Source organism: Sander vitreus, chromosome 17 (assembly GCF_031162955.1).
Source record: "Sander vitreus isolate 19-12246 chromosome 17, sanVit1, whole genome shotgun sequence".
Taxonomy (NCBI): domain Eukaryota; kingdom Metazoa; phylum Chordata; class Actinopteri; order Perciformes; family Percidae; genus Sander; species Sander vitreus.
In genome coordinates this window covers 12,755,944-12,771,650 of record NC_135871.1, presented here as the reverse complement: position 1 = coordinate 12,771,650, position 15,707 = coordinate 12,755,944, and the positions used below count along the sequence as shown (strand labels likewise).

General features: G+C 39.4%; 1 protein-coding gene across 1 annotated transcript; it reads right to left on the bottom strand.

Moving 5' to 3' along the window:
- Window positions 1-15: 15 nt before the first annotated feature.
- mertka (c-mer proto-oncogene tyrosine kinase a) lies at window positions 16-14,761 on the bottom strand. Its single transcript, XM_078273320.1, has 19 exons — window positions 14,416-14,761; window positions 13,225-13,540; window positions 13,041-13,141; window positions 12,788-12,958; window positions 9,377-9,463; window positions 9,143-9,258; window positions 8,873-9,062; window positions 7,971-8,116; window positions 5,998-6,133; window positions 4,908-5,061; window positions 4,182-4,270; window positions 3,972-4,067; window positions 3,757-3,837; window positions 3,570-3,662; window positions 3,350-3,468; window positions 3,145-3,254; window positions 2,883-3,042; window positions 2,032-2,168; window positions 16-1,469 (listed from the first exon to the last, which is right to left on the bottom strand). Exons 1-19 carry the CDS (start codon window positions 14,501-14,503, stop codon window positions 1,019-1,021), a joined length of 2,841 nt encoding a protein of 946 aa, XP_078129446.1. The 5' UTR covers window positions 14,504-14,761; the 3' UTR covers window positions 16-1,018.
- Window positions 14,762-15,707: the final 946 nt, after the last annotated feature.

Genomic DNA, 15,707 nt, shown 5'->3' with positions numbered 1-15,707 from the left:
CGTTTACGCGTGGAGTTTGAATGTTGTTGTTTTTTATTACAAAAGAACATGCGGACATTCCATATTACATTCATGCGACATGCCGGCTAGATCCTCAGTTTTACTGTCAGCCATTGATTGTTTCATCACTGAAAAAACAATAGCACACATGAAAGTGCGGGTTTACATTGCAGAGAAGGGTGAACTTGTTTCTCCTATCAGCTTCCATGACCTTAACTAAAGTATTTTTTACACGAATACAGTTTAAGTGCTGGCATTTATCTGAATATTTCCATTTTGTGACAATTTTACTGGGACATGGTGCTTTTGACTACAAATATAGCCTACTACTATGATACTAGTAGCCTCCATATATTTAGCATCTAGCATACCATACATAGTTTGCATTACACACGTGCATGTATTTCATTAGTGATTCTCAATAGTGATCCATGCAATTCCAATGAAGCACCTTCCTGTAACAATACAAAACAATTTACAGCATCTACACTTGCATTTCTATGTCCAGAGTGTATGCTGCCTGGACCAGGCACTTTCGAGTATGGTCCTAGTTTTTAGTTTAGTCTCTACGTGGGATTTTATATTTAAACTTAAATATTTTAGTGCAGTTATTTTTAAAGAATATTTTTCGATTGTTGTAGCCTCTACTTTTTAAATGTATCTTCTTTTTCATCTATGAATCATGTATTTATTTTGTACAGTATAAGACCACTTTACAAATGTTCTGTACATTTCTATATTTACATTGCAACACACAATTCAATACAGTAAACAATTTCACAGTTCAGTGTATCTTAAGCTTATGGAACATGTGCATTAACATATTTGACATTGACACATAGACAACATTCTAACACTGACATGCAGGCTGGCCGTGTAAAGCATAAACTGCTTGCATAAACATACTACAGGAAGTCCACATCAGGAAATGTCAAGGTGCTCCCAGTGCAACAAGGCATACTATTTAGTACTGATGGACCACAGTTTTATTCAGTTTTGATCTGCTCGGTACCAATCTTTACAGAAGTAAAGAAGTGTCACTTGAGGTGTGATCCATAGCTGTCACATCAGTAGCCATGTCTACATTAGTTTGACTTAAAGCATCACTTGATAAAAGAGGAGTGCGCACTGCAGGAGATCTCAGGGAAGGATCAGAGGAGATCACCACCACATAACGATCATCGTCCTCCTCATCCTCCAGGCTCCCGTGAATGTCCGCAGTAACTACTGAATTTTCTGCTGCCTGATGACTGCAGGAAGGTGACGAGTTGAACACAGGATGTTCTGTAGGTGCCAGTGTTTCTCCATCATGGTCCTCTTCAGGAAAGCTGGTGTTAATATAGATGATATCTTCCTTGCTGAAAGACTCTGGGAGCTTTTCTGTGAGCTTCTCCAACATTTCTCTCAGTTGGGGAAAGAAAGGTCGGTCCAGCGGATCGGCCCTCCAGCAGTTGTACATGATCTCATACCTACAGTAGATGTGGGTAAATAAAGGACATATTTTTTTTTTTCATAACTCTTGATACTTTTTTAATATACTTTTTTGGGATGCAGCTAACAAACTGGAGAGATTAATTTCAGTAAAACCTCAACTTTGAAAAAAACATTTGCAAGTTGTATATTCAGTTTCTACTTTCACCGTGCCTGGCAGTGGTGAGTAAAGCAGTCCAGTTTTAAAGGTTTTCTGTGACTAATGTTTGCTGGACTGGATGTAAGCCAAAATAAGGAGAAATAAAAACAGTGTGTACTGTACATCAGTATTTCAAGTGCAAAACAACTTCTATGTGCTCAAGTTTAGCATGTAGTGTGCCGTTTTTTGCTGCAACCGAAAGAAAATAAGAGAGGACTACATATCAAGTTGTATAGTGGAACTTAAGATCCGACCCATGCAAGTGACAGCATTGTAACCACAAATTGTGTCTGTGAAAAGCTTGCATTATATATTTTTAAGTTAAGTCTATCTTGACTCTGATATGGTCACCTCCAACACAATCAAAGTCAACATTTGTGTAAAGAAGAGACAACACTCACAGCTCATCCAAACAGTCTGCTGGCTGCTTCAGCCTCTGTCCTTCAAGAAGGTAGTCATAAATTTCATGGTTCTGGATCCCGGGGTATGGTGTCATGCCTCGTGTAGCGATCTCCCACATGGTGACGCCAAATGCCCACTGCATGACACAAATTATTACCTTTAGATGATATGCCATCATGTGAAAAACTTTTCTGTTTTCCCTGCTATCTAGAAATACTATTAATATCCTACCTAGAGTAACCCTTACTCTTAAAATGTGCTGACTTGAAAGTGTGCAGACAATTATCTAAAAAGGATCTATTTTTGTATTTTCAGTCCACTACAAAATTGTGGGAATTTTATATGTATTCAGCCTCTCTTTTCTTTTCCAGTTATCATTTCCAGTTTTCATTGTTATGTTACATTATGGGGTATAAACATATATTTCCCCCATTCAGCTTCATGAAATCTGCCTTTTTGCCAACAACACAAAAGATGGCTTTTGTTTTTCATCTGACACTTCAGGAAATTGGATTTTCAATCTCCAATGTTCTGCATTTAGACTTCTAGCAGGGAAACATTGCAAAATAAGGTAACAATTGTATTCTCAATTACCACACACTTATTAATAAAAAAAATTATCACACCATTAAAAGGAAAACTGAGTAATAGGTGCTGTGTAAATTCAGCTGACTGATCTGTGTAGATCTCACACAAATCATTTTGAAATGTGTGTTCAACAGAAAGTAGGGAGTGAAAGAGAGTGTAGATGAGGGGTCAGTTCTTTTAGTTTAGTTCTTCTTTAGTGACAGTACAGTATTAGCGGTGACTGTTGTTACTGGAAGAGACATGAGCAGATGGCATTACTTACCACATCACTCTTTACAGTAAAAACTCTATCTGCCAGACTCTCTACTGCAATCCATTTTACAGGCATTTTTGCTATTCTGCCCTGCCTGTAATAATCTCCACTGTAGATCTTCTTAGATAACCCGAAGTCTGCTACACACACTGTCATGTCATCACGCAGCCTGTAAGAGAAATGAGAAATGGACTTGAGAATAAACTGGAACAGAAAATCACATAAATCCCCTAAAGAAGCAAACTGACATTTTGTATCTGCAACAACCTACATGCAGTTGCGAGCCGCCAAGTCACGATGCAGAAAGTTACGACCACTGAGATACTCCATACCCAAAGCAATGTCAACCATGAACTTCAGGAGTGTCTGAGTGGGTAAGAACTGTGTAAAAAAACAGACACACAACACAATTATAGGTTTAGTCTAGTTATCATTCATATGAGCTGGAGTACATTTCTGTTTGGCTGAAATCTTACCATTGGACTGTCTCCCAGGCGTGAGCGCAGCAGGAAGCTATGAAGATCTCCATATTTCATGAATGGCAGGATGACCATGGGCTTGGGAAAATGTCCTGCGCCTACTTCCAAGCACACACCTAAAGAGGACAAGACAATACAGAGAAATAATGTCAGGATGTGTGGAGCAGGGAACAGAGTAGTGGGGTTCTACTTTGAAGAGGTAATGCATTACTCGTACCGAGCAGTTTGATGACATTAAGGTGGTTGAAATCTTTCATGCAGGCTGCCTCATTCAGGAACTCTTCAATCTCCCTTTGAGAGAAGCTATCCACTGTTTGAAGAAAAAGAGGAAAATGATCTGCCATTTCTACTTGTTTTACAGTTTATGGATGACCAAAGGATGTCTTTTAGTAATAGAAGCTTACGTTTCATTGTCTTCACAGCAACTTTTTCTGATGTTCCGTCTGGTTGTCGTAAATGTCCCTCCACCACGGAGCCAAATTCACCTGATTGAATAAAATCATAAATACGTCAAACTCTGCACTGCATGTGTTATTATCTGTATTAATCTAGTTAGAATCATGTGGATATGAATGTTTCCTATGGTTATGCATTTCTCAAAATGAAACTGCTCACTCACCCTCTCCAAGAATCTTTCCTATGGAGAGCAAGTTCCTCATGACCATCATGTCCTGAAGTTTGGCCTGGAGTTCATCACTAACACCAAGGTTCCCAACTGTAGACAGGGCCCACTCAAGTTATTGTGCATCTAAAACTGTGCCTTTAGCAGGACAACATAACTGTCTGCATATATGTTAATTTTTCCACGGAAATATATTCAAGAACATACGTGTGATTCCTATGGCTGATCGGTTGTAGGATCTCTCGGGTTTGTACTGCACAAAAGGCTGCAGCTTTTCTACACCTCCAAACACCTGCCTGCAGGGGGAGACAGGGAAAAAGAAAAAACAGGGAATGCTGAACAATGCGCTAATTCTCTCACTCAACGTTATTACAGCTCAGTAATCATGCACACACAGGCTGATATTCAACTACAGAGGTGATCGTAGTGAGGAAACCCTGTCAGTTGTTGCTTTCCTGACTTTCAGGTCATTACTGTTTTTCTATCTGAGCAGCAGCCTGTGACACATTCCTATCCATATCCTGAGTGTCAACTGGCAAGACTGAGTCACAGACTTCCTAATCATGAATTCTGGAGAATGAACAGCTGGTTGTTGTCCATCTCTCCAGCTGCACAGTTATTACAGGACTCAGGTGCACACAATGGTGATTTAGAGGAAGCAAAGGCAGTTTATTAACAGAGTCCGGAAAAGTTCAGTTTCTCAAGTCCTACTACAGTGTGCCACTGAAGAAAGATTACTTAACACTGCCCAGGCGCCAAAACAAAATGAACAACATCAAATATTGTATGTTGTTAAAGTAAATATGAACCAATGCAGACAAATGGGTCACAAATACAGTGATCTGTAGCAACTTCAAAGATAAGACAATCTAACTTGGAGCAAGGTTGGTAAAAATGAACGTGAATGTGTTTGCACAGAAGGTGAAAGCATACCCAAACCAAGAGTCAGAAGTCCTGTTGCGTACACAGATACACCCCCAGAGGATAATCAGCAGAAGAATGAAGAGACACACCACGATCAGCACAACAACATAGACAGAGTCTGGACCCGTGGTGTCAGGGCCGGACGATGGGGACACCACTGACTCTGAGATAGGAAGAAGAAATTATCAAAGTTTAGAAGAAAAAAACTTTCAGCGAATGGAATATCGTAAATCCAATATTCAGGATTAGATTTCTGAATTATATTACTGTTGACAATGGGGTGTTTCAGCATTGTAGCACTGTTATATAAACTCATATTAGTGTATTGTTTTCCCCCAAAATTAAAATTATAGCAAAATGTCCATAGATACATTGGTTTAATGACAATCAAAAGGATATGTGATTGATCCTAATGTGTTACTGCCAGCAATTTCAGTCTTTAGTACTTTCTGACATTACTGTTATTATTATTAAATTACACCTTTAAAAACAATTAACTAGTATCCAAACTATATTTTTGAAAATGTCCAAGATAAACCTGCTTTATCAAGTTGTGGCCATTCTATCAAGACTAAAGCTTAAACTTAAACAACCATGTACTGGCTCTGTAAAGCGTAGTCCTGCTAGGCACAGCGTTGCTTTGAGTTAAATGCTAAAATCATCTTGTTAACATACTCATAATGACAATATTAGCATGCAAGCAACATTTGCTTATTAGCAATATTAGCAACGCTGAGTACAGCTGAGGCTGATGGGAATGTTGTCAGTTTTGCTGGTATTTACTAGTACAAGGTGACATTTTGAACTGATAAAAGGTCAGGGAGTCAAAGTTATTACAATTCATTCCCAGGGCACCATGAGTGTGTGTATCAAATTTCATGCCAATTCATCCTAAATTTTCAATCTAGACCAAAGTAGTTGACTGATGGAGAGATGCCATCCCCAGAGCCACGCTGCTAAATACTGTATAAAGCCTTAATAGGCACTGTATCTATTCATAGGGCAGTAATATTGTTCTAGTATAGTACAATGCATCTGAACTATGTTGGTCAGATTATAAAGTTAACAGATGATAAGATAAATCAATAGAGCAGCTTACTGTCCTCTGGCACAAACAGCCAGACTTGTGGGCTGACCATGCCGCTCCCTGCCTGTGTGCATGCAGCCACCTCCACACTGTAGGTTGTGTTGAATTCCTGCACATTTACAAAGGCCACGGTGGTGTCACTGTGGATCTGAAAAAACACACAGCATAATAACAATAAATTGGATTGTGCCTAGTGTTATAATTAGATTCCTCTTAAAACCATATTTTCCTGGTTAATCATTATCTTTGTGGACTTGTTGTCAGGAAAACCCACTGTCGGTCACATGCTAACCAGAGTTGTAAGGTAAGTCATTCAACTGAAAGAGGATTCTCCATAAGAAGAGATCATATTTTAGGAACACTGGTGCAGCAGCATGCTAAGGAACATCGTGTACATTTGTGCGATATCTCAAATCCAGGTCAACAACTTTGCTACATGTGATGACCTCTCTCTTCTCAAGTCTCCTCCTTTTGTTCTCATTTGCACTTAGTGCACAATAACAAACAAGAAATGCAATTTAAAAAGTCCCTTTAACAAGGAGTATGAAACTTCTGGTTAAATACCACAGAACTGTATACTGGGGATTATCATATATAATGAAACTCTACAAAAAAGGGAAGGAGAACAACTTTCTAGATAAGCTCATGTGCTGCAATGGTAGGGAACATGTGACAGACGCAGCGCTATATTTCACAACACCACACGATGGGGTTTCTCTGTTTTACCAATGTGCTGATTGTCAGACTGGGAACGCTGAGCCCATGATTACTGGTCTATCATGTCTGTGGCATCAACCAGAGGGAAACATGTGGCTAAATGTTCTTAAAACAGCAAATTCTCAACAAATTTTGGAAATCAACCTCAGATCTGATGACCACGACTCCTACCATGAAACACACAAAATTGTGAGCAAGTAATAGTAGCTATTTATTGCTCTAATTTAAAGATGGTATATCTGAACTGGTTTTTTTTCAGGTTTTAGGGGCAGGTGGGACTGATGATTTAACAAGTTGTATTTGTGTACATTTCTAGTCACTGCTACTATTACAAAGCCTTTGTGTAATGATGACATCACCAACTGACTGGACAACACATAAGGATATTTTGGCCTATAGTACACATACTTGTTGTATTCATATTCCATTCACTCTGTGATGACTCAAAGCCACATGCTGAACAAAGAAAAAAACTGATTTCCAGTTTTCACACCACCAGCTTCCTTTAACTACAACACAGACAGGAAGGCTGGGAAATACACCATTGTACCACAGAGCACTTACGCAGTAACAGAAACATGACTATGCACAAACAGCATCATGGAATAATGCACCGGACAATTGATGTATACAAAAGGAATTGGTATTAAAATAAACTGTGCTATTTCTTAGAGAGTGTATCTTAAAAAAGGCAGTTCTCGTAAATGACTTTCACTGCCTTGTTGATTCTTAAAAGGAGGGGAAAATCAGAGATAATAGAGAGGCTGACCACTGATTCAGTAGGCAGGACAAAGGGAGGATCTCACATTCCCAATAGGCATTCTTTTCATATTTGTCATACATGAGTCATTGTTATCAGAAAAGTTAAAAAAAACATCAGCTTTCACAAGAGAAGATCAAAGATAACACCATGAACATGAGCATGTTATTATATTACAATATACAGTATGTATAGAGGAGAATATGCACTGTACGTAAAGCATTGTAGGCACATTCATATTTTAATGTCTGTACTGTACATATACATATGAAGACAATGTGACACTTGGGGAATAACTTAACAGTGGAAATGCAACACTTGCTATCTGATTAAAGCAATAGTTTGACATTTTGAGAAATATACTTATTCACTTTCTTGCAGAGAGCTAGATGAGAAGTTTGATACGAGTGGTATCAAACTTCTTATCTAACTTTCGGCAAATAAGCATTATTTAAACATTATTCACAAATGGAAAAATCTTGAATTACTGTGTTGTCGGCAAGCTCACCTTGTTCACTTGTGTGCCATGTCTGACAATAACATCATAACCACGCAGGATGCCATTTATCTTATCATCTGGGGGAGCTTTCCACCTGATAACCAGCCAAGACTCATTCAGCTGTGCTGTGACATTTCGGGGATAAACTGATGGCACTGAGAGTGTAAAAAGAAATGGGAACAGAGGGATAAAGACATTTCAAGAGAGGTAAAACAAATCAAGACTTTATATAAAATGCCAAAAATGGAAAGCGAAAGTAAGACTGCCCCTTTATTGAAATCTTTGATTACAGTTTGGTATGTGGTCATTTCATGGCACAGCATACCGTATCAAGTCTTTCAACTAAAATATCCCCTGCGGTGGCTTTAGGAAGGAAATTGAAAGCAGCTCCACCCAGTAAGAACTTTGTGTTTTTTCAGTGAGAACACTCCTATTTCCTATATGACCCTTCAGGAAAATAACAGAGATTTTGGATAAGACATTTTTTCTGATGGGGATTTGCCACAAGCAGAGTAGGTACTTGTGCAACTTCCGTAAATTCCAGTTATTACATGCTGCTACTGCAAGAAGGCTTACATTGTGCACGTTTTGGATGGGAAAGTAGTAGGCTAATTATATAGTGCTCTGTTCCTGAAACCTAAACAGGACTCTGCTATAATGAGAAGGAGGCAGGAGCATAACACAGATGTTCTTTTTAATACACAAGGTGGTTTTTAAAGCAAATAAAGTCTCAGCCGTGTAAATTCAAACAGCCAGAAACATGTGTATGTGCTGGGATGGATTCAATTAGATTTTGGATTGTTTCCCTGTGTTGCAGCTACATATTGCACCCCAAATCTGCTGGTGTATCACAAACTGGCAACAAAATTCAAACTGTAAGTTGTTCCGAAGTTCCTTAAATACTCACACACCTCCCTCTGTGGTGTTGCTCTGGATCCACATGGTGACAGGAGAGGCTCCCACCTCATTGCTGCAGGAAACACTCATGTTGTACCACGTCATAGCCTGCAGCCCGGGGACTATGCACTGGAAAGGCGGCACTGTGACGTTGATGAACCTGGTGGTCATCACCTCCCCTTTCCTCTGACTCACCTCTTTAACCTTAGACGGAACAAAGAACATGTAAGGATCAATCTGAAGACATTAAGCGGTAGCACTGTTTGTACAGATGTGGGACTTACCCTGATATGGCATTTAGTTATTGGAGAAAAACCATCATGTCCGGGACTCCAGCTCAACATCAACTTATTGGACTGCCTCTCCATCACAGTAAAATTAGACACAGGGCCGGGAAGTACTACAAAACACCATAAAAGAAAACCTTATTAACTCACTCACATAGAGGCAGATGGTCAGCTTGCAGAGCATGAAAACCTCTTGGAATGTCTAACAGCCCCCAAAAGACCCAGTTTTACCTTTGATGTTGATATTTGCTTCTCTGGAGGTGGTGACACCCTTCGTGTTGTAAGCTTCGCAGCTGAACTGAGTGTACTTGTGCACACCTGCAAATGACACATTTGAGAGGACAATGTAGCACTTCAATGCTGTATGAATTCAAAACAACCAATCCTCAAGGTCAAGATAGAGCTGAATATTTTGATAATGGTGTGACTTCAATACTGTACAGTAAGTACAAGCCAGCCAGACATGTTCTGATCAGGTTCTTCGTTTGGACTAACTAACTTAGTTCTCTCTTTGCCAAAGAGGCCAATCTGGGGCAAAAGTGCCAGGTCAGGCTCAATAGAGAAGCGCGATGAAACTGACAAAGAACACGTAGGGGTGACTCACTCCTTTATTATACCTCAAACGTTTACACAATAGCACCTCATGCAGTTAGCTAAAATTGAGCTTCTTCAGTGTGATGTACTGTGGTAACAATGCTTGTGCTGGGTCTCTTTTCCTGGTCGCACAATTCCTGTCTTTCAACAGCCCCAGATCTGCATTCTGTTAGAATAGGACTGGGACAGCTGCTAAATAATGTCCCTTTTGTGCTCTACTTTCCAGTATCTCTATCTCAGAAACCTATACCACAAAGATAATCACAGACCAGCCTGTGAGAGATGACTGGAACCATCTTGGGATGTTTTGTTAACATTCTGCAGAATGTCACCTCCGCTTTAATTTGCCTCTCTTGAGCATCAGGGTAAAGAGAGCTTCACTTTTCATACAAACACTGACTACAGTGCGTCTGTTAGCACAAAGATAGAGCCTTACTTAAAATGAGTGTTACATGGAAGCATGTGTTTGCATGTATTTAGCAGTGTTTCCAAAATAATGTGCTCAATATAACAACAGAGGAGTGGATTACGCTGCAGGAGCGGTTTTCATAAATTGATTCTGCCAATATCTACGGTAGAGTGTCAATCATATCAGCTAATGGCTCATTGAAGACACTAATTTTTTTTAAGTCATATCATTTTCTGGAAAAGGAAATGAATAAAAGGTCAAGCAGTTGCAGTTCTGCTTTCACTGTACTTGGCGAGTAAATCAAAAACAAAAGCAACAACACTGTAATAAAAATAGAAGGGTTGGCAACTCAAATAGAAACCTTACAAATTATGGAGGGAAGCTCTCCAGCTGTCTGTTATTTTCATATTCATAGTCGGGCAGCAAATATAGCCGAACGACTCTGTCAGATTACAACTAAGCCTACCATTTTTACTCTTGATTACTGTTTGGTATTTGGTCTGTGTTCTTTGTGTTTTCAAAGCTGAGGTGCCAAACCTGTGTCCACCTAAATTTATGTATATTATACAATAATGTTATGTGGATAATAAGTCTTTCATTAACCCAAATTAATTCCCCATCAATTTCGCAATCTTTTTAAGAAGGTATACATAATGCCGTTTTTTCAAGCAATATAAATGGACAAATAAATGGAATGTGCGAGCTGATAACTTTCTTAAAATAAAAATTAACAATCACACACGCACCACTTCACACAACAAATACACTCTGGTAATATCATGAGATCCAAGCTGTAGTGGAAAAAGGGGCCCTTGACATATAATATGCATGAGGTGCAGCAGAGTGTGTTTACACTGTTTTTGTTGTGCCAATATTTGGTCCTGCACAGATCTCTAGTAGCCTGCAGTCTGCCAGCCTCCGTTTCCAGCCCCTCCCTGCAGGGTAGTGGGCCATCCCGTGAATGAGGTCTTTGTCCCCGGAGCCAACCCCCGAACAGACTCCCTGTGCTGCCCCCCATCCCCTTTCTGCCCAGACCCTTGCACACGCTGGACCAAAGCACAGCTCTAAACCTTTAACCCCTCAGCTTCTGGCTGTATCGCTACTCACTGGCTACAGCAGGAATGCTTAGCCTGTGGTGAGCTGAAAATGAAGGGTTAGAGCATACAGAGCACAAACGTTATGCTTCTAATAACACATGTTTTCTTTCAAGAAGAGGGCAGCTGAGGCCATAAAGGGAGAGTCCACGTTGAAAGACTGCTATATGGTCATCTAACATGAAATTAAAACTTAAACCTAAACTGATCTTATTACAGTCTTGACTTTTATATTCAGTATATTCAGGAAAAATAATCAAGTTTATATGGTACACACTTTAATGTAGAGCTCAAAATAATTAGTTGATTAATCGATTAGTTAGTCAATTAATCTGGAACAATCTGTAAAAATGCCAAACATTCACTGGTTTCAGCTTTACAAATTTGAATATTTGTTGGTTGTGTTATTCTTATATGTTAATAAACTAAATATATTTGGGTTTTGGACTGTTGATCAGACAAAGCAAGGGATTTGAATGTGTCAACTGGCTTTTGGAAAATTGCGATGGGCATTTCTTAACTATTTTCTGACATTTTATAGAATAAACGCTAAAAGCAATTGTTATATTTGCAGCCATATTTTAAACAACAGTTCGTAATGTTGGTAATATGCTCATTTGCCGAAACTTAGATGAGAAGTTTCATACCACTCGTATCAAACTTCTCATCTAGCTCTCTGCAAAAAAGTGAATAAGTATATTTCTCAAAATGTCAAACTATTGCTTTAAATCAGATAGCAAGTGTTGCATTTCCACTGTTAAGTTATTCCCCAAGTGTCACATTGTCTTCAGTATACAGCTAGCAGGGCAGCATTACAAAAAGCACTGACCATGCGTGAATGACCGCTGTTAACCATTCGGCAGTGCAACAGGAGGCCCCAGTGACACTGACTGTGATGATAAATCTCATCGCAGTAAGCAGGGTACAGATGCTGAGGCAGCACAGACGAGGCAGAATAGAAACCACCAAACAAAGTGATGCAAGCTGACTAAGACCTGCTACACGCTTTGTCACCATTATCAGAGAGTCAAATGTCCCTTTATCTCTGCTGATGAATGTTTCCACACACAATCACAGAAGAAATGTAACCAATGTGATACTAATTAACTGGTTCGATAAGCTGTAGCTTGTGTGTTCCTTCTAACTACTTTTACAACTTTTTATACAAGCCAGAAGTTCATCTAGTAAAAGCAAGTTTAAAAAAAAAACAAAAAACACACACATAAAATAAAGCTTGATCAAAAAGCACTTTCAAGGATTTGACGCAGATGAAACAGACTTTGAAGGAGTACTTTTACTTTCTACCAGAGGAAATGACTTCTTCAGCTCCTTTAGCTCAATTCAGACTGATAAGTAAACAAAGTATGAATCTATGTTAGCACATCTTCAGCTTCTTTCTTTCTGATTCAAGGTGTCGTTCAGAATAATGTGTAAGGAGAACAGCAAGAAAGAGGAGAAAGGGAGTATAGCAGTTGTAAGTAGATCACAGTGAAACACATATCCTCTGTATGTGTGGGCAAGAGGGAGAGAGAGACTGTGTCTCACCTGCCACGGAGTAGCTGCTGGAAGAGTTATGAAAGTCACCATCAGGTTCTCCATCACGGAGCCAACGGATTTTAACAGGGTCTGGGGGTCCAACCGCCTCACATGACAGCGTGAAAGGTGTGTTTCTTGTTACGTTCCTGTCCTCTGGTTGATAGAGAAATGTCGGTAGACCTAATAGAAAGAATAAAGATGTGTCATGAAAAATGTGGACACCCCAAGAAGCACCCAATTCTGGCACCATGTTGAAACTCACCTTCCACCATGACGGTGATTGGCTGAGACTGAACCATTGTGTTGCTGATATTCAGTCTACAGCGATACTCCCCAGCATCCACTCGCTGCACATGGATAATGCTGTAAGACAGTACAAAAGGACATTTGTCAATCTGTGTAATTAGCCCATCACACTATGTTTCACCTCCATGTGTGCTACATACCTGACAGTGGAGAGGAGAGTTATGACCCCGTCTGTGATGGTCTGGAGATCATTGATCACCACCTGTATGTTTCCCGCCACGTCCTGGCCGTCCTTCACCCAGAGGATGGTGGGCTCCAGCCTGGCATCGGGGATGTCGATGGAGCAGTTGAATTTGGCCTCATGGCCCTCTGACAGCTGGATGGAGCCTATGGTGGGCTTGAAGTGCAGCCGTCCGAGCTGATCCGGGCTCAGATAAACCCTTGAAACACGGCCAGGTGTCACAAGAGGCTCAGAGGTCCTGGTGGGACGGTTGAACCGGCCCTGGGAATGCTGAGCTGTTTACAGAGGGAGATGTTAAGTCATCGCAATGCTGTATCTGTTGAGGTCTGACATGATAAGCATCAAAGATTTAAAAAAAGAACTGTGCTTGTCTTTACATCCAAAATATTCACCATAAAGTAGCATTAAAAAATCCAGAGTGTGTGACAGATTTAAGGCTGCAACTAATTCTTCTTTTAATTTTGATTTATCCATCTATTATCATCCAACTGCTCAAAACTCAATGATATTCTAATAAAGATGACATACAACAGAAAAAAAGCAGCATATCAGGAACTTGAACTTTTTGGACTTTGTGCCCACAAATGATTTAAAAGATAAATAGATTATCAAAAGTGATACATATTTACATATTTCTGTGATTGCTAATTAATCATCTAATCGTTTTAGCACTATCAGTTTTTATTGTTAAAAAAAAAAAATGTAGATCAATGTATCTTTCTAAAAAGGCATGGTTAGTGAAAATTAATAAAAATACAGTTTGATTCACTGAATGTTTACAAATGCTTTTCAGCATGCATGAGTATTTTGAAGTGTTTTTACTGTCAACATTCCAGTCCACAACCGAGTAAGCCACAGTTGTTTTTATACTATAATTAAAATAGAATTTATAAGAAACACGTTTAGTGCTACGAAACAAACTCCGGTCTCTGCTATACGTTTTAGGGTGTTATACGCACTTTCTGTAAATATGTAGCGTTAAGGAAATGCGGCGGATAAAAAGCTATTTAAGAGCAGGCTGTTTACTACTCCAGCTGCAGAGAAGAGATGGTCCCTGTTGCACATTAGATCGAGTTAAGCCTAAAATGCCACTTTGAGGCATGATGTTAGTGCAGGAAAACACAAACCTCCAAGAAAATAAACAACTCACCGCTAACCGGACTCCCCACCACAATAATGGCTATAGTCGTTGTAGAGAGAAAAACTCCAAACCAGCCTGGAGTTGACTTCTTTGCCATGACCAGTGTGAGCTCTGCACTGCTGCTTTCTGTCCCACAACAGGCTGAGTAAAAATGTCGTTTTTTTTAAATTATTATTCTAAACGGATAGTTGACACTTTAACTACGACAATAACCAACATCCAGAGTGGTTCCTACGCAGCTCGTGTAAAAGTTGTTGAACCGAGATCACATTCAGCTGGAGAAAAAAAAAGTTAACTTTTCTCCACGTCACAGGAGGGATCCCTCAAAGGCGGGACTGAGTGGAAATGCGCCGAAATACTGAAAATAACCAAAATACTGCAGAGAAACAGCAGGTGAGTATAGTTACACACTTCCCAATTTTACATGAGTTTATTACATAGGCTATATTTAAATTTTTCCTGCTATAACTTTTTTCTTATCTCTTTTATTTTATTAGGACAGAATCATATTACTCTATCTTTCTAACAAGTATTACGCACATGTGGCCTATATAGCTACATATAGGCCTACTATAACGGTAGGGGATCTATTTTATTTTCAATATCTCAAAAACCCTTTGACATAAAACAAAACCCTCGGTGGCATATTAAGTTGTCTGCCCAAATACTCCACCATGTGGTCAACTAATGCTTTTCATATCAACCATGGCTAGACACTCTTAATTTAGATACAAAATCAGCAGTTACAGTTCACACTGCAGAGGGGTTTTATCATTTGTGAGGCTGTCCTGAAACTGATGCATATTGATTATGCTTACACTGCATCAGTACCTAAATGGGGCACCTTACCTGTACATGGCCTACATAAGTAAGATGTTTACTAAAACTTGACTGACTGGTTTACTAAAACTTGACTTAAGGTGGGGGAAACAGGGCAAAACTGTGAAATAATGCCCCGGCCCACTGTATGTAGGGGACAGTCACCTAAAGTGAAGGACCATTGAACCACTACATTTAAATTAAGGTATTCTAGCCCAGTGAATAGCTCCAAAAGTGACAGAAAAGGTGACTGCAGACTCCAGGATGTTTAATATAGGTACTATGCATGTTCATACATAAACATTTACAGATACTGTTTCACATTGTCTGTGAATGCACCAGCTGTAAGATGCCTTATAGCTCAGTTTTAATAGTCTGCTGTATGTCTGCAATAGCTGTTTATGTCTGCAAATACACAAACAAAAACAAAACATTTTAAAGCCAGTATAATTTGTTATTTCCCATCTGTGTTTACTGAGGTG